Source organism: Zonotrichia leucophrys, chromosome 1A, assembly GCF_028769735.1.
Source record: "Zonotrichia leucophrys gambelii isolate GWCS_2022_RI chromosome 1A, RI_Zleu_2.0, whole genome shotgun sequence".
NCBI lineage: Eukaryota > Metazoa > Chordata > Aves > Passeriformes > Passerellidae > Zonotrichia > Zonotrichia leucophrys.
Window position 1 is genome coordinate 66,791,582 of NC_088170.1, and position 24,398 is coordinate 66,815,979.

The window sequence follows — 24,398 nt, forward strand, 5'->3', positions numbered from 1 at the left end:
GTGCAGAGGGACAAGAAGTGATCAGCTTGCTAATTGATGCATCAGTGTTGTCTCTATTAATTGGAAGATTTAGCACATTCCGTTTTTTCCTTAAGTCTGGGTGTTCACAAAAATATTACAAGCAGCCTGTAGCAGTTGCTGAAAGGAAGCAACAGGCTTTAATGCTTGGCAGTTCAAAAGTTCAAATCTGGACCTTCACTCCCCCACAAATCCCAATTATCTTGCTCATGTTAGCATTAATGATTACTTTTTTTTGGCTGCAACTGTTGTCAAACATGTATTAACTCATCTCCTGCAAGTACTTCACTGCAAAATCACATGGTTTGGAGCAGGATAATGATAAAAATCTGTTTGTATTTGACTACAACCCTTGTTTACAGATTACATGTATGTTGATAAGATTGTTGTTCTCTGCTGTTTTATTAAGAGGTGTAAGGCAGGCATTAATCTCCTGATTTATGAGTATCAGCACTATGCATTAACTCTCCCTCTGCTAGATAACCTGTTGAGCTGCTGCTACATTTCATAAGAATCCCCACAAGGCAGCAAGCATAACTCACAAGCTAGATACATCCCTCCCCTCCAAAATACCAAACACATTTAATCATGCCCACAAATATTAGCTTTAGCTTTATGTAAGCCTCAAATGAGCATACAAATCTTACTATCACTATTTGAAGTCTAAAACACTGGCAAGATTCCCAAGTAAGTCACTGTGATTTTGGAGAACACTACGAAACTCAAGCACAGCAGTAAAACACAGCCTGCCCCAAACAAGCAAATACATTCCCCTGCCAAACCAAAGTTCGCAGGAAAGTTAAACACAGGATTAGGAACAATTGAGCCTCATGGAGAAGAAATGTCAGGAGAGGTTCACAACCCAATGAAAGTGTACCTCCCCAGGCTGAGGGCTGTTTCTGGTATGATATGCTTGTGTGAAACTCAATCATCAACACTCTTTGAAGTCAAGAACGGTTAAAGGTGGCCAACATCTCCAGGGAGATGCCTTAACAGAAAAAAAGTCTTAAAAACTTCCCAACCAATGTTGTAATTTTGGACTGCGTAGATTGTAAAAAATCCCCTCAAAACCAGTTCTCCAGCTAATCTCAGGATGCAGGAAAAAGGCCAGACACTCTTAGGAGCTCAAATGCCAAAAAATGAGAGCATGAAGGATTTTTAAATCACTAGCCATCACTTTTCCTGTCTCAGCGACTGCCAGTGAGCAAGAAGATCATTTGAAAACTTGGCTACAGACCCTCATTTTCATTTTGTTTCTTTTAAACAAATACTTCAGCCTAACAATCTCCAGGACAAACACAGCTAAACAAAAAAAAATCCCCACCCAAGCACTGCCTGGTTATTAAGACCTTGGTTTGGCATAGAGCTTTTTTCGACAAATAAAAGCATAAATATATTGTCTTCATACATAATCTGGGGACATGCAGCTAGAATTGATTAACACTGGTATGGAGTCTTAAAAATAACAGGTCTTTAAAACAGCAAGCCGTGAGCAGGAGAATACAAAAGGACTGGAGTTAAACAATTTTAAATTATATAAAATCTTTCCATGGAGCACACTGTCAGAAACCTTTACAAGAAGATTTCTTCTGTGGGTGTTGGGCAGGAGTTTTATTTGGTTTCTATAGTACACATTTGAAAGGATCATGAAAATCTGGCCCAGAAATGGGACTGATGCTTCCCATTTGGAACCAGGAAACATTTATAATACACTTAGCCCAGAGTGAGGGGAAAACATCACAGGTGAAGCAGAAGTGAAAGTTTGGTCAGAAGCTGATGCAGATTTTAGAAGAGTAGTTCCTATATCACTGCAAAGTCAGAAATCCTTGTGTCGTTCCTCTTTCAAAAACTCATGGACTGACAGCCACAAATGAAGGCCTCAATGCAAGTTCTAAGATTGTGCAATAATCTTAAGGTAAAGAAACTTCCACAATATGATTTTATATACATTTTAAAAGAGCATATTAGCAGATTTCTGCAGTTTTACCTTTTTGACTGAAAAAAAGCTTACTGACCTTAAGTGTCTGTGTGCACATTATCATCTGTGCCTTTTCCCTGAGTATTTACAGACCAGAAATCCCCATTCACATAATTATTTTCCTTGGAGCCAAGGAAATTTTTAACGATGAAAACTGACAGCACTGGATTCATTATCTGTACTCCCAAAGATTTCCCAGCACCAGGATAATGGGCAGCACCATATTGCCTTGTGACACAAATATCAAACACATAATGTAGGACCTTAGGCTATTACTGCTGTTTCCCACCTCCTCCTACCACTGACAACACTGCACAGAAAATTAAAGTTCACAATTTGCATTGTTGCTCTCTCAAACAAACAAGAATCAAAATAATGAATGAAGACTTGAGGGGAAGAAAAAAAAGTAAACCCCAATTTTTTCTAAACTTTACCAACCATGTTTATGTAAAATGTTTTGATTCTGTTTGAAGTTAAAAGTTGTACTTTTCCCATGGGAGGGAAAGGAAGAGTACTGAAAATCATCTGTTTGCAAAGAAGGAAGGCAAAGCTGCAAATCAGCAGGAGTTTAAAGGGACAATTGAGTTAAGAATCATTCCTGCAATTTGATTCAGTTCACCACAAGTTTAAGAGCCACTCAAAGGTTCAATTCAGGTTTTGATTTGACCCCTCAAATTTGACATTTATGGACTTAGGTTGACTATTGCTGATTTCAAAATAAAATGAACGGTGTATTCCCTTTCCACCCTGTTCAGGAATCAGATGTGTAAATATAGTCACATACAAATGCCAGCTTAATCCCTCCCACCTTTTTTGAACTTCTTGTTCAGCTCCTGAGATGCTTGGCAAGGAGGTGGTAATCTCAAAAGTACTAAATTGTCTTAAGCTTCCTGAAAATAGGCAGTCAGGTAAAGACAGAAAACCTCTCAGGCACAATGCTTCAACAAGGACACTTTTAATCCTCTATTACATCAACACCCTATCCCCCACCCAATGTCCTCCAAAAAAAAAAAAAAACTAAAGGAAACCCTTCTCCCCCAGAAAAATCCCAAAATAAAACCCATGCCTAAGCAAATGAAGTAATCAAAAAGATAAAGAAAATAATAATGAAACAAAAAAGAAAAAAAGCTCCACTAAACAACCCTAACACTGAAACCACCACAAAAAAAAAGGAGCTTCTTTTTTTATCCAAAGCAGGAACCCCCTGGCCCCACCAAGCATGAATCTGCCTCTGATTCAGCATGACACAATCCAACTGAGATACACACACTACCCCCAGAAAAAGAAAGCCGATTTCAAGGGCTCCAGCTCTTGCAGAACAATTTTTTCACTCCTAATGTGTAAAAATAATGTGGAGAAAAAAATAACTTGCAATGAATAAACCTTGGTTGAGCATATACGTCCTTCCACACAAAAATGGAACTAAATTAAAACAACAAACGATCTCCAACTTATATCAAGGCTTTCTGTGAACATAATTCAAATATTTTAAATGCACTATCCAACTTCAGAAAATTTGAATTACAACCTACAAAAGATTGTGATCTTGAAATCTTCAGGACCCTGTCTTTTCTGGTCAGCCTGATCTAATCCTCAGAGAGAGGTCTGCATTTAGCTTTGATCACCATCGCATCAAGCTCCCAGGAATTAAATGAGAATCTTGTTACATTAAAATAAAGTTGTTTATAATCAACCATGCACAAGCTGTTGGTATGGCTAGCTGCCACACAAATCAAGGTTAAAACAGACCAGGCTTAAAGCTGAAATATAACTAATATGACATTATTCCTTCAGACATTTGGTTAGGCTGACAAATTTGTAGCGCTGTAATTTACACAATGTCCCCATGACATGTGGCAGTGCAGCTATTGTGTACGGAGATTTTTATCATGGGAAAGGAGAGGGGGGAAATCTACATTTTCCTTATGCAAATCTTTCCCATAACAATGTCAGAATACATGCTGACCTGCTAAAGTGTACAATTTACCCATCTGAGAGCACACGAAGTTCAAACGGTGGTGGGTAATTATTTTAATTCAGTGCAAAGTTACCCAGTGAAACTCATTGGTCCAAAAAGTGGTTAAGATCCTGTATACAATGCTGTTAAAAAAAAAAAAAGTGTATTCTTTAGTACATAAGGCTTGAAAGGTTTGCTCTTTCTTTTTTTTCACGCATTGCATCAATAAAGTAAATGTTGTTAGAATTCAGTAGTAGGAAGGGAAATTCAATGAGTAGGATTTTAACGCTATTGTATAACAGCAATTGTCTCATTGGATCAGACAGGAGTTTGTTTTGTGTGACCTTCCATCCCTAAGAGGTACAAAAAACCTCCATGGATAGTGATATGTTGCCAAATAAGGAAAGATTCTCTTGACCTCAGACAGTAATTGGTCAAAACACGAGGACTATATCTTTCCCCATCCATTTTAATCCTATCTGATTGTAGATGTTCTCATAATCCATAAAAATGTATTTTTTTCCCAATTCTCAGGATTTGGCCTTCAGAGTGTGTACTGGCACAGTATCCTGTGAGCTAGTTGCCATGGGGGGGGGGGTGTTATTGGTTTTAAATATTTCAAAAGATTTTTGTTTCTCCTTTGTGCTACGAAAAAATTCAAACAGCAGAAACCTCAAGTCACCATTTCTGAGAAGCGCTGGCCATTCTGTGCAACTCTTTGCTTCTGTAATTAAACTCTCCTCAGAAGGGAGCCCTCCTGGGTCTGAAACTTTCAGCTAACTCCTGCTGCAACTCCTCGGCTCAAGCACATTTTTTTACCATCTTCCTGAAGGAATTCAAAATTGGCAGCTCCTACTGAGGCGATACAAAGATACCATATATAGGTAACTGCTCTGTTCCAGATCATCACATCTTAGGGGCCCGTCATACATGCTGATTATACAGCTTCCTCCCTGTAAAGCTGATTTTATTCCAGTGCCACACGAAGCTTCCAGCTGCTGAAGAAATAAAACACGCCCAACTCTTTGCTGAGGAGTTCGTTCTTCTTCCCCATCCCACTTTCACCACCAAGATTTGTGCAAACTTCCTGTGTGATCTGACTGCTGGTGTGTATTGTAAGAAAAAATGGAGGGGGAGAGGGGAAGAAAAAAATAAATGCAGAACTTGTTCTTCCCTCCAGATTGTCACATTTTATGGTGTTGCAACCCGGAGCCCAGTGTTGTTTCATGTCCAAATCCCAAGCTCACTGTGTACATGGCTCACCTGCATCAACACAAGTTATTTTCCTCCCGTTGTTATTGTATTTTCATAATAACTGCTTAAATTTAATCTATGACATGAATTGCCCATACAGGATGTACAATCAACCTTTTAATAACTTGCAGAGTTTTTAATGGGAAAACAAGGCAAAAATTAGTACAGTCAGATTAATACAGGTACACAATACATTCAAGCTGGGTTTCTGTACTTTGAAGGGCATTTGGTTTTAAGGTGCTTTATTTTTCTTGAACAGTGGCTATGATGTTTTGGGGATTTTTTTGCTTTTTGTTTGTTTGATTGATTTGTTTTGTTAGGGTTTTCCCCCCTCTGGAAATTAACTGTGGTCTTCTCCTAGGAATTTTGTGCTGTGATGCATGTCCAGCAAACATCTGTAATTGCAACAAAAATAATTCTGGCCAAGGTAATTTCTCATGTGCATGTGAATAGGACAGAGTCATGCCTCCTGGAATGGGACCTGCAGCTTCTTCCATGCTCATTCTTCTTTTTACCTTTATTCAACCACAAATATCTGAACAAAATTTTCTTTGCAGTAGGATCAGATTTTTTCTTGGGCTATTTTGTCACGGCAAGAATAATTGCCTATTTCTGTTGCTGGACCCTCTACTGTGCCTGGTTGTACATTATCTGCAGATAAGATGCAGAAGAAAGGATGTAAACTACAATAACTGCATCCCAGGCTGAGATAGAAAAATTCAGATTGTTGTTTATAGAAACTATTGCTACAGAAGGTGCTTTTTAAACTAGGGGACATCTTAGTGAGCAACTTGCTTTTTCTCTCGGGTGTGAAGAGCTGAAACTGCTTTTAAATTCTTCTTATGAAAAAAATTGAGAGCAAAGATGAGGAGACCACAAAGTCCACACAAAATAGTGATCTAGCCAATTTTGGGGCATCATGTACCAAGACTCTGCAGAATAACTCAGAATATTCACTCAGAATAACTGTGTGCACGCTATAAGCTCTCACTAACCACAGATTTTAATTAATCTCATGCTAAACAGAGCAACTTGCTGCCCACAGATGTAGCTGTGACTCTCAGTGAACAGCAGGGAGATCTAAACTCAGTTAGGAGCAATCCCAGAGCTAGATGTACAGAATCACGTTGTTCTGGATTAAAAATACAAACAGTTTATGCAGGAATGAGAAAAAACCCCAAAAAACAACAACCAACCCCCCCCCCCCAACTAACTCCAAACCCAGCCCTCTGCTCCCACCTCATTTATAAAAATCAGGAAAGTTTCAGCTCAAATATGTAGCAAAAAAATACTTTGCAATAAAGCAAATTTGGTTTCTACTATCACTGCTTCCCAATAATTCAAAGTTCATATGCAATTTATGTAGTTAGTTTATTCAGCTTGTCTGCAGCCTACAATATCATGGGTTTAAGTTTGGTCATAGATTATGGTAAATTTATTAGTCTACTTGAAGGCTAACTAAAGAGCAAAGAGTTGGGTCATCTGTTTCTTTTAAACACAGGAAAAAATAGCTAGAAAATTAAAACTTAATGTAACTTTATTCCCAAGAGGTTTTTAGAGTCCAGACTTCAGATAGAGTAAAACTGGGTATCAAAAACACAGGCTGGAATTAATTAATACAGTAAGTACTTTGACTGAGATATTTTTTGCTTCTATTAGATCCAGAAACTTTATGTATAAGAAGAAGGATGTTAAGTCTTCTGCAAAACACATGGGCTTCAACTCCCAGTTATTCTAAGTCTAGATCTTGCTCAACGGAGCTTTGTCAGTTTGAGTCAGCAGGAAATCTAACCCCAAAAGTCACATAAAAGACCCTGCCAATTAATTCCTCTTGGAGTCAATAAAAGTTTACATCAGTATTTAAACACTTTTCTCCCCATCACCCTATTTGAGACCTTTAATACCTATCTCCCCCTTCCAAGCTCGTAATTCCTCCCAGGCTACATAAATCCTTTATTTTGGCATCTCCAGCCGAAACCTGACCCCAGTCAACAACATTTCACAACTCTTGGCAAGGTCAGTTTTTCCAGCAAAGGGGAAGTCCAAGGGCTACAGAGACCCCCCTGAGTCTCTGCAGTGCCAGAAACACCAAAGTTCTTCCCCAAGACCACACCAGGGCAGAAAGGATGCCCAGTAATGATGTGCCAAGTTAGCCAACATTGCCAGCGCCTCTAAGGAAAGGGCACAGAGAAATTAATGTTCAAATACCTAACAGGGATCATGGACCCAGTACTTCAAGTAAGTTGCATAGAAATCTATGCAAACCTCACAGTAACTAGAAACCAGCTCTGATTAATATGCAATAAACCCTTGCTTGCTTTTTTAGAACAAAGATTAATTGCATCCTAAGAGATTGAGATATTAAATTCATTGCAAAAATGCTTGAAGGTGATTTTAGTTGCTATTTGCAGAATTAGGTAGCCTCAGCTTGAGATCTGCCAGTGCCTCCTGGTTCAGGATTAGTGTAAGAGGTAGAGTCGTGCTTGGATGACACGTGGAGATTAATTAAATTGTGGATTTATTGCCTATTCTTTGTGGAGAACGGTTATTAAGACTACATATTTTTCAGAACTGAAATGTCCACTGCTTCAAAGGCTCATTTAAGTCCTTTCTATAAGATTACTGTTTTCTTTGGGACCTGGAAACCAAGAATCCAATATAAAACTTGGAATCTTAAAACTAAAGGAAAAAACCCCTAACCTCTCCCCCTTTTAAAGCTTTTTATAGTATCTTACAAATCCTTGGGTGGACTATCCTTAATCAAATCACTCAAAAGTCATGCCAAGATTTTCAACCCCAAGAAAGCTCTGGTTCCATTCATCTACTAATTTAAAACATAACTGTACTCAGCCATTCAGATACATTAAACTGAATATCAGTCTACTACTGAAGAGTATTGCAAATTACCTGAACAAGTACATTAATTCTTTAACAGATAAAAATTATCTATACACCATGCTTCTAGAAGATAACTGGCTACAGGCAATTTAACTTGATATCTGAAGAAGAAGAAAAAAAAAATCCAGCACAACTGACATGACAAGTTTTTCCAATAATCTGAAATCCATCCATTCCACAAAAGAGAGAGTACAACTGAGGTAATCACTGAGCCTCCCAATATTTCTACCTTTAAAAAAAATCTTCACTTTTAAAACTCAGTTGTAAAAAGCAAATGAACTGCAACAAAAATGTCACTGTGAGCAGGTTAACAGGTGCTCAGTAACAAAGTGGTGCACTAATACCAGATTGGGATCAACTCAAGAACAAATGTCCTATGATGACAACATCCTTCTAATAGTCAAGGAATGCATGGATTTACTCAGATGAGAGAAAAAAAAAAGGAATTTCTATCACTTGTGATGAAACATAAGGAAACACACGCAATTAAAGAAAAAAAATCTGAGAAAGTTATATAAAAATGCAATTAATATGAGATTAAGTTTGGGGTTTTTTAATTAAGGAAAATTAGAGTATAATCAGTAGAAGCACGTTCAGCTGCTCATATAAAAAAGGTTGGATAGTAAAACTTATGTTATTGTAAGGGTTTTTTAGTACCATAGAGCATTATTCAGGAGTATTAGAGCTCCTGAAGTCTGAACAGGTTTGTTGGGAGAAAATGATACCCATCAGACAACATCCAAAGGGAATAGTTAGAGTATTTTCCTAAGAGATAAAAATTCATCTCTTGCACAGGTCAAGCAATGGAAAATCTTAGCAACAAAGACTACAAATCTCCCTGGTTTCACCTTCCTTTTCTCCCTCCCTGGTACAGCATCTTGGGACTAGCAGAGATGCAAGACATCTTTAATGAAGCTCTCTTCAAAACAAAACCAAAGCCTAACAACTGCTCGGAAAAAAAGCTGGTGAGTACAAGGAATTTGTGTGCCTGGTCCTTGGTGCTATCTTGCAAAGGCGGAAAAATAACAAAGAAGGGGTTTTAGTAAACAAGCATGGAATTATTTACCCTCAAAAGAATTAAATTCTGGTTTCAGTTAAATCACTGTTATGAGGGCAGGTGATGAAAAGCCCAGCCCAAGGCTGAGCCTCCAGTGCTGGGGGCTTTATAGGACAGAGCTGTACATCTGTATGGCCATGAAAATCTTATAGCCAAAGCAAATAAGACAGATATTAACAGGTCCATTTTACCTCTGGGAACTGAGGCACACAGAGTTTAACTAACACTTCCAAACTAACACAGAAAGCCTGGGAAAAGCATGAAATTATAACCTCAATTCTCAAGGACAATGCCAGGCTGCCATTGCCCAGGTACCTTTCCTGAGTACAGACAACTTCCTCCTTATTTCAGTTCCACTGAGGGCAGAACCAGACAAAGCCTAAAATTTGAGTGGGTGGGTTAGGAAAGACCTGCAGGAGTACATTAGGACTGCCACTGATTTAAGATGAGGAGATGGTAGAGGAAAGCATCACTTAGTAATACATGGATGTTGCACATCCTACCTGTGTGAGAAATCACCAGTCAGGAGTGAAATTCTGGGGCATAATAGATGAAGAAACAGCACAACCTCAGCCTCCCCTCACAAGGAGGGAACCTGAAGTCAATGGCTCAAGGCCTTAGCAGGGAATCGACTCCAAACACTTTCCACACATCCCAAAACACGGATACAAGACAAATTTACATGCAGAGGAGCCCTTCCAGCACACTGCTTTGTTAGCAACTGCCATCAGCGTGCCAAACCACAGAATTTCTTTGCTGACAGATGTTCTGGACTCAAAGTTAAAGCTGCAAAACCAGTCAGGTCAATTGATGGAGGAAGGAACCACCAGGGAAAAGCCATAGCTGCTGGCACAAGTCCCTGAACTGCACCTCACTGTCACAGGCTCTGGCTAGACAGCTGTGCTGCTGGTGCAGTCATTTCATATCATGTTTTAGGGGTTAGGGCCATTCAAATAATTAGGCAAAGGAACATGGCAGCAGCAGTAAGTAAACCTCATTGTGAGAGATCATTCATTTGAATTGGGTGTTTAAATCCCCCATAAAGCACCTGGAAGATTTAACAACTCATGTCCCAAATGAACAAGATGTAATGAGCTTGTACACAGGCTAGATATGAAAAGTGGATTGTTTTTAGCAAAACGGTGGAGAATAACCTCTTGTTGAAAGGAGTGATGGTGAATTTTAATCAGGGGAAAATGAAGATGCAAGAATAAATCTGCACAGGCTCAGAGGAGGACTGGATGGCTTGCTCACCCATCAGCAATGAATGCAGGAGTGTGTTACATCCTAATCTACTGTTTTCTGTTGTCTTTACTGCTTGCATCATCCCATAGATCCTGCCTTTTTGAGAGGAAAAAAACCCAAAAAACTAACAAAAAAACAAACCAAGAAAAGTTGCCCATATTGTCCTCAACAAAGTGCAAAGGAAGAACAAATAAGAAAAAAAATTTAAAAAATTAAAAAAAATTAAAATTTCATACTTCAGTACAGCTGGCCCCAATTTTTCATCCCACTATTATTCACTTGAGTGACTGTAGAGTTAGACATTCAAACTGAAAGCAGAAGAATCCACACCATGTTTTGCTGTTCATGTTTAGCTTATCAGAGCTTGGCAACAGCCACCACCCCCCTGGTGATTCTCATCTGTGTCACAACTTGGGACATGTGTAACCCTCACTAACACCCCTTTCAATGCCATCTCTGACACTATCTGCATTTTTGGACTGGAAAGCCATTTCTAAAATGTGTTTTTAGTTATTACAAGATACACACACCCTCTTTCCACACTTATTTATTTTTTTTAACCAAGCATATTGTGGCAATTATGAGGGAATTTGTATTCTCCACTGACATCCGAAATTCCATTTTCTGTATTTCATGGTGGCGATGGAGTCCAGCATTGTGTCCCTGGGCCAAACTTTCAGGGCTTGTTTTCTTTTGTTTCCTGAGTACTGGATGAAGAGAACATTGTCCAGGTCCTCAGAGTAAAGCACAAGTGAAATATTTTCTTTTTTCAGTCCTTTTTCCAAGCATTTGTGTGTTTGGAGCCCATGCATTAGCTGGTTTGTTCAGATACTGAATACAACACAGAATGCCTTATCTTAAACTTTGCTCAATTTATTGTTCTGTGGCCACAGCCAAATTTTAGCTGTTGTGTCTGTTTTTTTCCTCCCTCCTCTCCAGTTTGAACATTTTGAAGCTGTTTAAACCACCTCAACTCCAGGCAATCACAGGGGTGGATGTAGGGACAGGACAATTTGCCCAAAACAGGTCATAATGCACACCCCAACACGGCTGAAACTGCTCCTCCTGGGCTGATTTGCCAAGCATGAAAAACACTTTTTTATTTTTTTTTCCTGAAAAGCCAAACCATTAACAGGCTGTTTGGATGGTGTGTGTGGTGGAAAAAAAAAAAAAAAAAAAGCCATTTTGGAGAGAACATTTGCACTGGTACATCCGGCTGACACATGATGTGTGAAACAAGATGTTCCCAGCTCCACCTGCCAAGTTGGGTTCAATGGGACTCTGGAGTTCCCATCATCTGCATGCAGAGCAGACACCAAGATCCCTGCTGCCCAGGCTGGGGCTGACCACTCCTCTCAGTAAAAACCCCTGCATTTTTCCCTTGGATTTCACCTTGAGGTTGCAAAGCCAAGTTAAATCCGACTTTTAATTATTTTTTTTTTCCTAGCAATGTGCCGTGGAAAGGTCACATATTTCTTCAGACAGGAATGCAGAGGGGTGCAAGGTCTTCCCTGCATAGGTAACTCATATGATTTATAGTGCTGAATTTAGCCTTGTTGGAGCCAAATTAAGGCAGAAAAGCAACAGAGGAGATGTGGCCTTGAGGAATTACTTTTTTTTTTCCCCTTCTTTTTGTGCCTCTCCTTGCCAGGCTACAGCTTTGCTTTTGCTGCTGTAGGGGCCCAGAGCACAGGATGCTTCAGAAACCATTGTCCAGTCATATATGAGGAACAAAACCACATGCCAGAAGTTCTAAACAGGAATAAGAGACTTTTCTGGAATCGAGACAGCTGATTTTGGTCTCTCTTTTGCACTAGGGGGTCTCCATCCCAGCTCCCATCTCATTTTGGAGATGGTAAATGAGATTTCTGTGTCTGCAGAGGGCTGGGCCAGCACACTGTGTTTCCTGGGAAGGCTCTGAAGGATTTTTCCTTTTTTTTTTTGAAGGCTTGAAGTTTTGCCAGTCTCTCCTGGCTCCAAGGAATACAACAGGACATGGTGTTTATTGCAGCCCCACTATGAACAGGGAGATCAGGCAGTGGTGTACTTGTGTCACAGCATAGATCTTGTGCTGGGAGCTTATCCCAAAGGAGACAACAGGAGAAAAAAAATAAATCCATGCATTCTCTTTCCAGTCACTTTGGTACTCAGACCACTCTGAATAAATCCAGTGAAAGAAAATGCACATTAAACTGTGTTTAGGGCGCTTGCACCCAGAGGAAGCTGAGACTCACCAGAAATTATTGCAGCTCTCACTGTCCCACTCCAGACAGACACAACCAAAGAGGGAGGCCTGATGTAATATTATATATACACACATCATAATGCTATTTATTTTATACCTCTGCTAGCAGTCCCAGCTTAACAGAGTTGAGTCCAGCAAAATCCCATGTCATGCTCCAGCATGACCTCTCCCTCCTTTTAGGCTTCACCACCAGCCACAGCCTTGTTTGTTGCTATATTGTACCTTTCCCTTCATGATTACCTTTATTCAGAGGCCCAGGGAAATGCTTCCAGAGGGTTTGGGGAGCAGGAGCTGAGCTCAGCTGACATGGGGGTAACCAGCACAAGGCTGCTCTGAGCCCAGGGGATGATGAAGTCCCAATGTGAATATTCCCACCTACTGCCCCCACAGGATCGGCATCCTCCAGTCCTTTCCCAGCTAATCAGGCCCCAAACTGTGATGGAGTCATAAATAAGACACCCTCAGAATAAATTGTGGGGGTGCAAAAAGTGAAGAAAATTAAGAATTTATCAGCGTAGGACACCAGTTTAGAGCTGGTGGTGGCATTTGCTACATCAATTCATTTGAGCCTGAAAGAATTGGTTTGTGTACCTAAAATAAACACACAAACATTCCTCTATTTCTTATAAATATTAGCTACAGGCTTCTTTGGGGACACACTAAAACCAGGAACTTCAGAGGCCTCAAACAGGCTGGAAATTGGCCCACAGAAGAGGAACTAAAATATATAAGAAAAGTAGAAGTGGTACTGCAGTTCAAGAAGTCACAAGCCATATCAGCTATGTGATGACTTCTAGCTCTTTTTCTTTTTTCTTCCAGCGATCATTCTGCTCATATTACTACTCATATTACCTATTGCCTTTTGCCACCTCTTAACCTCCTGCATCCTGCAGTGGTGCTGCACAATGTCACATCTGTGCAGAGCTGCTGCTGCTCTCCTCACACACAGAAACCACCCAGAAATGCCCAGACTCAATCACACCTTTGACCTGCTCTGTGCCCATTCAGCTGCAGCCTCCACGTTCACACACAAAGTTGGGAAACTTCAGGCTTGCTGCAGGGGAAAAGTGCCTGGGAGATATTCCTTTTACAGGTATGGAAAAGGGTTTTTAAAAAAGAAAAGAGGATTATTTGAGAGGGCAACATTGTCTCTTCCTTAAATCTTCTTGGCTTTAATGTCCTCAGTGCCATCCTCCAACTCTGCACAAACCTGGCATCACCTGACTTGTCTCGCGGAGCAATCAGAAATAATCGCATAGAGCTTGATAAAACTGAAAATAATTAAAAGTTAAAATAATTCCCAGAATAGCTCTCCTGTCAGCTGTCAGGCAGCACAAAGGGGCTCTGCAGAAGCCCTTCAGTGGCATTCAGGGGCTGGTGGTGAGCCACAGGAGCCAGCCCAGCTCTGGTCCCTGCCCCAGTGCTGGTCCCCAGCCCCGCACTCCTCATCACTGTGTTTGAGTCCTCACGGAACTTTTGGAGTCAAATACAAACTCATCATCCCGTGCTGACAGTCCCAAACCCCTTGGAAAATAAAATAAAATAAAGTAAAATAAAATAAAATAAAATAAACCTGCAGCAAGCCCCCTGTGCCAAGTCTCACACCACAGGCAAGGACAGAGGGTCTCAGTGCCCAGTCCTACACAGAAAATGGTCACGGAATTTTAAACTCCTAAAATAGAAAGTTCAGTGAGGGAAAAATCCTTAGTCATGTAAGTAGACTTTATGCTTTGATTCTGAAGTGTTTTTCCTCTTTCAGTTCAGAACACAGTAAGTTCTTTAAAAAAATTGTATAAAGAATCGAAAGTATACTTCAAAATATTATTATTACATATATAGCATAATAATATCACAATTCATAGCCCCCAATCCCTGTAATTTACTCAAAATATAATCAGTCCAGGCAGCTTCAAGTTTTGCAAAAAAAGCTGAGGAGTATCTATGCAACTTTACATTTAAGTGATTTTATAATTCTGCCATATACACTCCCAGATGTTTCCAATGTCTTACAGAAGTTTCTGCAAACCATCTGCAAACTTTTATACGTCTGCATTCTCAATAAGGCAAAACCAGGCACTTACAGCATTTAAACACAGGCATTTAACACTGTGGATCTTCAATATCTGCAGCAAATATTAATGGGGATTTCTTTTCTCCCTTACCGTTTTCAGCAGTTCAAATCCCAATTTTTCACTATGCAAATAAAAAAAAAAACAAACCCAAGTGCTGTAGGTAAAAAAGTAGCAACTTTTAAATGCCAAACACATGCCTTAAGAGAGGCAGCAAAGTGTGGAAGTTTCTACAACAATAAGAAACAAGCACTTCAGTCCCCCTTCCTCCCCCCAAAACTGTTTTCCACTTCTTGATCAACTTTCTCATGCTGTTTATTTTTGCTTCTCTGGAGTTTCCCATTCATTTCCACGCAGAGCACAGCAAGGAAAGCAGAGAGTTAACGCTGCAGTTGCAACTGGTGTGAGCCTTTACTATTAGCTTGAATTTACAGAGCAATCTCTCCTTAAAAAGAAATAAGGGAAAAAAAAAAAAAAAAAGAATTCCTCACTGCACTGTAACACTGAGAAGTATATTTAAAAATTCTCTCTCGGGTCTCTCTAAACATCTGTTCGAAGGTTTTGCTGTGTCTTAAAAGGGCTCTAATTACCAGAAACTCCTTTCTTACTTAAGCCCAGGGCTCGCATTTCGATTATAACTCAAGTTCCAGTTAATTTAGGGCTAACCCCAAAATGCCTCTACCAAACAGAAGAAAACATAGGCCTACCTTAAAACTTTCCAGCTTTTCAGAGGATCCAAGTCAGAGATTATAGACACCATTGTAGGAATAACAATAATAAAATATGTATATTAAAAACGAAAAAAGAAAATAAAAAAGAAGAAAAACCACGGCAGGAAAGGCTAACCACAAAAGCAGCAAGTACTCTACTCAGTGTGGGAATGACAACAAACCCAGCACAGCTCTTCCTCCTTCTCAAGCTGATAAGCACTTGTCCCAGCTTCTCTCCACCCCCAAAATCAATCTTGTGCTATATTGCTTCACAGTCCCAGTTTCATTTCTTCACCACTACCTTTTAAAGCCCTTGTAATCTGCTCCAACTGATCAAATTTGACCTTTTTGTAGTCCACTTTATTCCAAGCACAGCCCTCAGTTAAATCTCTCTTTATTAACACCGTCCTTCTTGGCTTTCTTTTGGAGCAAACACAGCTCAAGCTCGAAGCCTCCAGTCTTTGCCAGCAATCATTTACAGATTACTGCAAGCTGCAGTCTTCTCCTTTTGGGTATTTTCTTCTACCTTTGAGGTTTGTTTTTATATTATTTTCTGAGGGTTGGTGGTGGTCTCCCTTTCCCTGTTCTGTGCAGGTTGGAGTTTGACACTTTTAAAGGAGGGACTTTCTAATGCAACTCCTCTCCCACCCTTCCCTCCTCCCCTTGTCCCTCACCCCCATATGGAGAGACAGACACACGCATTAAAAGCAGTTCACAACCTTTAGAATTCAGAATAATCTTTCTCCCCCCCCCCCCCGTTCTTTAAATCTATTAGAATTGATAGACTTAAACACAGAAGCTGTGCTTGAAATGCACTGATCTAAAGCAAGGCTGCTATTATGGAGGAATAATAAAAAGTCTAATCATGCAAAGCCTTTGGATGCTTAAAAGGGGAGAAGGTGTCTATATAGTTCCATTAAATCAATTTATTTTTTTTTTTACTACATAAAAAATAAATGGTAAAGCATCCTCCAGATTACTATGGTGATCTGAAAAGTTCTGTAACTGCTGATAGTGTGTATTCACTTAGGAAAATCGAGTTTATTGGCTTCTTTTGTGTTTCTGTAATAATTTTTGACATTGATTTTCCTCTATTTAAATATTTCTCTTGCATTTTTCCCCCTTCTAAATGTTTTCCATTCCTCCTGCAAATGACTGTAACCTCTCTTTGAGCTCCACCAATTCATTAGGATTTCTGGAAATTCCTGGAAATTTAATTCCAGTGAGGAATTAAAATTCTTTGGGGGGAAAAAAGCAAAACAGTACCTTATCAAGTGTTCAGTCAGAACCAAACTACCCCAATTGGTAGATACTTCCACTTTGATATTTATATCACAGGCATATGCTGCTAGTTTCCCTCTGCCACCAGCTCTCTCTCTCTCTCTCACACACACATAAAAAAAAAAAAATAAAAAGAAAAAAAGAATAAAAAGAAAAAAAAAAGAAAAAGAAGTTAAGATCAGCCCTTGTATGTTAAAAGAAGCACTAATATGATGGTCACAAAGAGATTTGAGAAGAGATTTGGGAGATCTGGTAGCATGAGAAGCACTGGTGGAAACATAATAAGGAGTATTATAAGACATAATAACTTATAAACTTTTAAGCCTTCCAATAGCTCCTTCTTTGGTGAGATAAAAACTTGAGCTGTGCCCAAACCATTTCAGGCTGCCTTTTCTGCTGGAGGCAGGGTCTGGGCAGCCTGAACCCCCCGGCCGGCTGCACAAAGGCAGCTCAGTCTTGCCTTGGCCAGAAGGTGACACCGAGGCTTCCCACCGCCCAAAAAAAAAGAGAATGTGACCATTTTTCCTGCCAGACAGCAGCCAGCTGATAGCGGTCAAACAGAAACAACGAGTTTTAAGTGACCCTGATACAAAATGCCTCCTTTGCTCCAAGGCCAGAGCATCGTTGACCCCTCATTTGGGAGGAGCTCTGAGTCATCTCCTGCCTCCTCTTGCCCTGGCCAGGTGAAGCTCAGCCCGTGGGGCCCTGTCTGCTCATCAGTTCATCAAGTTCAGACTCTGGAATTTTGCATCCTCCCCTAGGCAATGCTTCCAACAGTTTGGCTTTGTCTCAGAGGGGTGTAGTGAGGAAAAACACAGCAGGGACAGCGATGGTGGGGTTGCAGGTGCGGATGGAGGACAGCTAGGGGTTACAAATGTTCCACCTCTCCCTGAAAACCTGCGGGGCACAGGGTGTTTCTCACCTGATACACACATATCTCTGAGCAGTTCTGCAGAGATAAGGCTTCTATCCAGCTCTGGAAACTCTGGGCCCTATATTTGTTTAGCTACAGGAGGTGGGCAAGATGCTTGTAATGGAAAATTAAATTCAGTTGTTTGTGGAATGGAAGAAACTTTCTTTTTTTTTTTTTTTCTTTTGCATGGAAAGCAAATAAAAACAGATTGGCCAATGTCTCTTTTATTCCTCCCAACAGTTTGTAAACCACTGAACCCACTGTTACAGATGTTAATCCCTTGTTTGAGGCTGGGGAGGACATCAGTGGTTGCAGCACACTGCCTTTTCTCTTTCCTCTCTACCCTATTGCCACATTTGCTGGTTTTAGAGCTACACTCACCTATTTTCCCATGCAAACTTCTCACTTAATATTTCATACTGTGTAAACATATTGATGACCAGGCTCAAATTAAGAAAGGCTTCAAGCTTAGCTTGCAAAGAGAGCAAAAATCAAAATACCCTGAAACGTTTACAAGCCAAGTTTGTGTCCTTGTCACATCCTGTTGCAGGTCAAGGTGGGAAAGGGGCAGAAGTTCTGTCTTTATACCCCACTGCACCAATTTGCTCAGTGTCTTACTTTGTTCATCCCAAAACTCCACAAACTATGTCTATTTCAAGGATTTTTATCTCTAACAAGTACATCTTATACTTTCCATAGATACATTTTTCACTGTCTTCCCACAGAAAATGCTCCATTATTTCTGCCAACATATCCACATGAAAACTATACTGCAGGAGTAAATACACTTGTTCCTTTCCCTTTTGCACTTCTTGTGGTTATTTCTATTTTTTTAATCTCAAATTCCTGTGTCTGGAAAGAAAGATATGTCTCCATTTTGCAGGACCTTGATGGCATTTTGCCAGCTTTTCCTACAACCCTGAGGACAGCAACTATGAGCCTTCTAAAAATAAAACTACGAGATTAAGTTTAGCACAGAGGAACTTGCAACAGGCAATGGATTTTCCAAAACAGCCTCACGTGTTTCATACAGCATGTAGCTATAGTAGGAGAAAACAAATAAAACAGAAACAGAAACTCACTGTAAAATTGTTTTAACTCTTGTGCTTAGATAGCAGACTCCAGCCCAGCTTTTAGCCAAATGTTTCTTCTGTTAGGGCTGAGGACTTTGTATTCGAATCTTTTATTTTTATGCTTCGAGTAAAGAAATTTCTTATGATCTTCAGCTTGTTTGCCAGGAAACCACCAGCACATCTGTGAAATATTACTTAAGCAAATTTATTACTGCTAGCCAGAAGGCAACAACCCTAAAAATTTTCTCTACCTGCTGAAATCCAGCCTATTGTGGAATTTGTGTCTTTCATGCCATGACACGTTCCCCCACTGAGAACTTGCTGGTTCTCAGTTAACATGATAAAGAAGTAGAAGCTCTCCAAGATTTTGAGTCATGCTAAAATAAATATATATATATACTTTTGAAAACAGCATTCCTGTATACACACACACACAAAAGGATCTCTAAGCAATGTCATCATCCTTAGTTTAGACAGCTGTGGAGTCAAAAAAGTTCCAGATCAGCTAGCTACAAACATTTGAAGGTCAAGTACAGGACAAAGCGTTTAAAAAAGCAAAAGCAGTTATGGCTACTGAGCAATAGAAAGATGATTTTATGTCATGAGATTCCCCCCCGCCCCCCAGCTCTTTCTTTACCAGAGTCCTATTGGACTGAGAACTTCACAGTGTTGGGCAGGATAATAAACCAAGTATAGTAAGCAGTTTGGGTTCGTTATTTAATCTCCTTTCAAGGCTGTTATCTCTCTCAAAATATTTTAGGAGCCAAGGAAGGTCTGCCAGAGTCAGGGTGCCCAGCAGCCTGGTTATCAGGCAATAATAGAGAAATAAATAACCTTCTAGCATCTTCCCAATACATATTCTCTGTTGCCGTTTCGTACAAAGCAATTTTAAGTTATTTGAAAGAAATCTTGGTCTTTTACCAGGAAAGCCTCACTCTCCCTGGGGAGCCTGCTGTTAAACAAAAGCTCAGCTATTAAAGAGTGGCCTCCAACTTCAGGGCTGCTGTTGGGGGCTGATAAAGGCTCTTCTCCAGACTGCCTCATGCTGTCCCTCCCCATCAGCCTTGCCACCCCCCTGCCTCTCCTCCCAGTCCCCGATGCCTCGCCTTTTAAGCAATGGAGTGACTAATTGAAAATGCATTCCAGTGCTTTACAAGCAGCTTTTTCTTTCCTGCTGACCAGCCAAATGTTTTAAAGTTGGCAAGATGCTGCTTTAACTTGGGAACACGAGCACTTGTTCACGGCCTGGATGTGTGAAAAAAATCTGGCTGAATTTAATAATTCTGATGGAAAAAAAAATGATAATTAAAGATCTTACTCCTAGAACTGGTGTAAGTAAGTTAAAGTATTATTAAGAATTTTTAAAGTTAGTCCATTCTTTCTTTGTGAAATACGCAATTTGGGAGACAAGAAATTTTAAGTCCCAAGTCTAAGAAATTCCCAAAGTCATGCACTGATGCTTGTACAGAACCAGAGGAAAAGCAGCGACAAGCAGGCATAAATCCAGCTGACAATTACCCTCTGGGAATTGGGAACTGCAACCAAAACACCCCGGAGACAGCAATCGCTGTTTCACTGCAGGTCAATGGCCAACTGGGCTGGGATTCAGCACATCTTATCACACTCTGTAACTTAGAAGTTGGCTTCATCCAGCAGCTGCAGAGATTGAGGGGTTTTGTTTCCTTGCTGATTGTACAAAGCCTGCACTTTAACAGTTAATCATTAATCTTAAATTGCATAAATGTGTCTCATACTTATCGACTTCTCACTTTTACAGTCTGCAGAGACAAACTTTCAAGAGATGGCATTTTTTTTTATTCCTGATTGTGTTTTTAATGGATTTTCAAGTACTTTCAGGTTTTGCTCATGACAACTGCTGCAATAAAAAGCCTCATGAACAAAGATGTGTTTTGTGTCTATTCACCTAGCAGAAAATCACTATTACGACATACTTCATTATGAGAGAAATGCTTTCCAGCCTCTCTGAAGAGACAGTGATGCCCAAACCCCCATCAGCCTAATTGTTTTTAAGGTGTTTGTAGTTCACTTTAAACACCATATGAGCCAAACATTTAAGTCCTTGTGCTGAATTTCTCTTTGCTGGCCAGCGGGAAGGTTTCTTCGCTCTGCAGCACTGGCGGGGCGAGAACACTTCTGTAGTCTGAGGCAGGGCTTGCCCTTCCTCACCCAGCAGAAGGAATGAAAGAGAAGAAAAGCTCCTTGTATTTGCCAGACATGTTCAAAAAGAGCTCCTTGCACACCCCAATCTGCTGCTTTCATTCCATTTGGCAGAGTCAGGGGTCAGATTTGGTGGAGAGGAGAAAAGCAGCAGTTAACTGTTCTGGCGCCACAGCAGACTGAGGAGCCTAAGCTGGCACTGTCTGTCCTTTAATTTCCATTCTTTTGGTGGCAGGTCATACAGTGAACACCAAAAGGTCCTTATGAAGCCTTATGAAAAGGTTATTGTTCAGGCTGCCTTCATAACACAGCCCAGAAAATAAAAACTTTGGTGATGACCTTAATAAGTGCTTTGTTGCAAAGGACGTGTTTTCACATGGACCACAGCTGCATTTGTGCAGCCCCAATGCCATCTCATGCAGCGTTGGAGAATAAATCTAAGGGTAATTAATTTATGCTGAATGCATACTGTAAAATTTTTAGGAAACCATTTCCAAAGAGACAAAGAAAATTAGTGGTCCACATCCATATATGTCTTTTAATAGACTCTTCAAATATTTACCTCTGGTTTTCTATCCATCACAGAAATTCAAGGAATAGGATAATTATTGGTAAGAGACTAGGTGGAGATGTTCAGTTAATTCCTCTCTCTGTCTTCTTGACATTGAGAAAATGGTTTTTTTAATCTGTGCCCTACTTTCCCATCTGGGAGGGACAGACACCACCCTAGCAATCTACAGAGCAGAACACTAGGAACTTAATAGAAGACACAGAAATTGGCAGCTTTATGAAATTCCCTCCTTTCCAAGACTGTTTTAAGTATAAATCAACTGAAATACCGGTTCGTCATTCAGTGTAAAAGAACATGATCTGTTGAGACAGATGGCTTCTACCACTTCAAAAATTAAAGAGTTGCTGTAGCAAAGTAAGGAACCCCTGAAGCTTTAAATAAGTGATCTATACCATACCCCTTAGAAAGAAAATTATTTAAAAGCTCCAAAGTCCTAGAGGGAAATAAGGGGGAAAAAAGCAGCAAAAGGGAATAATTATTCAATTAAGAAAGTGGTGAAATAAATGGTCCATTTCTGATATTCATATTTATGAAAGTACATTCAGGCACATGATTTTGAAGTGTCAACCACAAACACCTATTTTATGCACTGAGCTTATATCTGTTAAACAGAGAAAGAGGTACAAGGTCCCTTGTGTGCTTTGCCATTGACCTAAAGATGGTGACATGTGAGTAGGGAAGGAGAAAATGCTTCAGAAGCCAGAGCAACCCCATACATATTTCATGTAAAGGCATGGAGGAGCACCCTTTTAGCCTGAATTTACCCTGATGCTGGTCAGGATTCAGGATTTGCTGTACACATTAGAAATAAAACTGTTTCGTTTTCCCTTCCCATTACAAAGGTTGGGAAGAGCTGACAAAACAGGAAGGCAACTTTTTGCTGTAACAGCTGGCAGGAGATTTTTATAAACACAAAAACCAATTAAGTGTCCTGATTCTGGGCATGTAACTCCCCTGGAGCCTTTGTTTAGAAGTGCTTATCTGCTTGCATAGGCACAAGCATCCAAAAATCCATGTACAGGTGTGTGTGTGTATCCAAACAAAGCACCACAGAGTGCACTGAAATGAGCTGTTGCTCTCCTGAGGAAAAACCCAACATGTTATCCCTGTGAAAACAGTAGTGGAGAGAGTTTCATAACAGTATTACTTCATCAATAGAAGGCTGGCATTAAATTCAGTTCTAAAGGACAGTTTATCCATAGAAAAAGTTCACTCTAAAGGTCCTAATTCAGAAAAAGGGAGAGAAAGATTTTTTTGCTTAGGTATTGAATGCAGCTGTTTACAGTTATTACCTAAAGGAACTTCTTTAATTTCTGAAAAAGCAGTACCACATTCTTTTTCTTTTTTCTGAGGACCACCCATTTTAAACAGGAGCATCACCTAAACATACATATATTCATTCATTCATTCATTCATTCATTCATTCATTCATTCATTCATTCCCATGTTGATGATTCCATTGCTTCCTACATCTGTTCATAAAAGTCTTGTACCTTTCAAAGCACTAATAGCTATTGTAGCCCAGGTTAAATTATTTATATACAACAGGTCACAGTCACATACATAATTTGTTTACAGGAAATACTTTCTTTCCATTCAAAATACCCAAAGTCTCATGCCACGCTTCTCTCTCTTGCTGACCTCATTTACACAAGCCCAAGCACGTTGGTGATTTTTCTCCCAGACAGGGCCTAGGCTGTGATTCCAATAAAGAGAAGCACAGGTCCCCATGTTGAAAATAAAACATTTTTATTGCTTTCTAAACCTGGGGCATAAACATTCATTGCTTCATCTGACAAAATACAACCAATAAAGACTGCAAAAAGAGTGAGATTAATAGAAGCAGCTTTCTAGAACATTGCACTACCCTCTAGACACTGGAAGTCTTGAAAATTGCACATCGTAAAGTTTGGCTTGTAGAAAAACAAGGAAAATACCCTTTCCTCATTTGGGTGTTCAACCTAAGCAAATCCACACTTGTCTGGAAGCTGCAGGACCTATTACAGGCTGAGTCCCTCAAGTCTGGGCTGGATTTATTGCTAATAATTCATGGGGTGTCCTTGGGAAGCTTCCTGCATTTCACAGGTTCCTGTTATATCAGGCAAGCAGAGATCAGTGGATCATAAAATCATAGAATGCCTTGGGTTGGAAGAGACCCTAAAGATCATCTTATCCCACCCCTGTGCCATGGGCAGGAAACCTTCCTCCAGAACAGGTTACCCCGCTCCAACCTGGCCTTGGACCAGAAATGGGGCAGCCACAGCTTCTTTGGGAAACCTGTGCCAGGGCCTCATCCCCCTTTATAGTGAAACATTTTCTACCAATATCCAATCTAATTCTACCTCTTTCACTTCCCATCTTACATTTCACTGCTCCCCCATCTGACAGAAATCGAGAGGACTGAACTGCAAATTGTCTCTGTTGCTCAACAGCTGGGAAGGAGTTCAGTCTCTGCCTGAGGAAACCAGGAGGGGAAGATAGTGCTGCATTTCATGGTAGATTCTTCAGGTAATTTATATTTCTCTTTTAATTTGTAGCTTGTGTGCAAATGACAAATTCCAGCTGTTGCTGATTATTCCTTACCCAGTCGTTTGAGAAAGCTTTTTAGCTTTTTCCTCTTGCAGAAAGAGCTGTCTAGTCACTAACCAGGCTGCTTTGAATACCCCCAAGACTTCTTTTTTATTATTTTTTCTTTTAGTTACCATCTCCTTAAGAAGTAAGCAGCCTTCTTTTCAGATTATGGATGCTGAATCTAAAATTCATGTTCATTTCATGATGTCAATTGTGAATTTAGTCTTCACATTGCCATGGATATCACAAGCTGGCACAATACTGGGCCTATAATTATCCAGTTGAGGCCTGTTTGGGATATTAATTGGCTTGTGTTCAACCCAGTTAACCTGTGCTCTTTTGGTCAAGAACAGCCACAATCTTCCCTAGACTGCTAAGGG

At 40.1% G+C, this 24,398-nt stretch overlaps 1 protein-coding gene across 4 annotated transcripts in view; it reads right to left on the bottom strand.

Moving 5' to 3' along the window:
• CELF2 (CUGBP Elav-like family member 2) overlaps positions 1–24,398 on the bottom strand; it is a 550,308-nt gene that overhangs the window by 362,619 nt on the left and 163,291 nt on the right. Inside the window, exon 1 of one of the 4 annotated variants that reach the window (XM_064703046.1) lies at positions 15,429–15,598. The exons of 2 other annotated variants lie outside the window; for them this stretch is intronic. In XM_064703046.1, coding sequence (XP_064559116.1) covers positions 15,429–15,481 — 53 coding nt within the window. In that variant the 5' untranslated portion in view covers positions 15,482–15,598. Of the gene's footprint in view, positions 1–15,428; positions 15,599–24,398 lie in introns of those variants that run through there. One more of the 4 variants, XM_064703042.1, reaches the window with a different exon arrangement.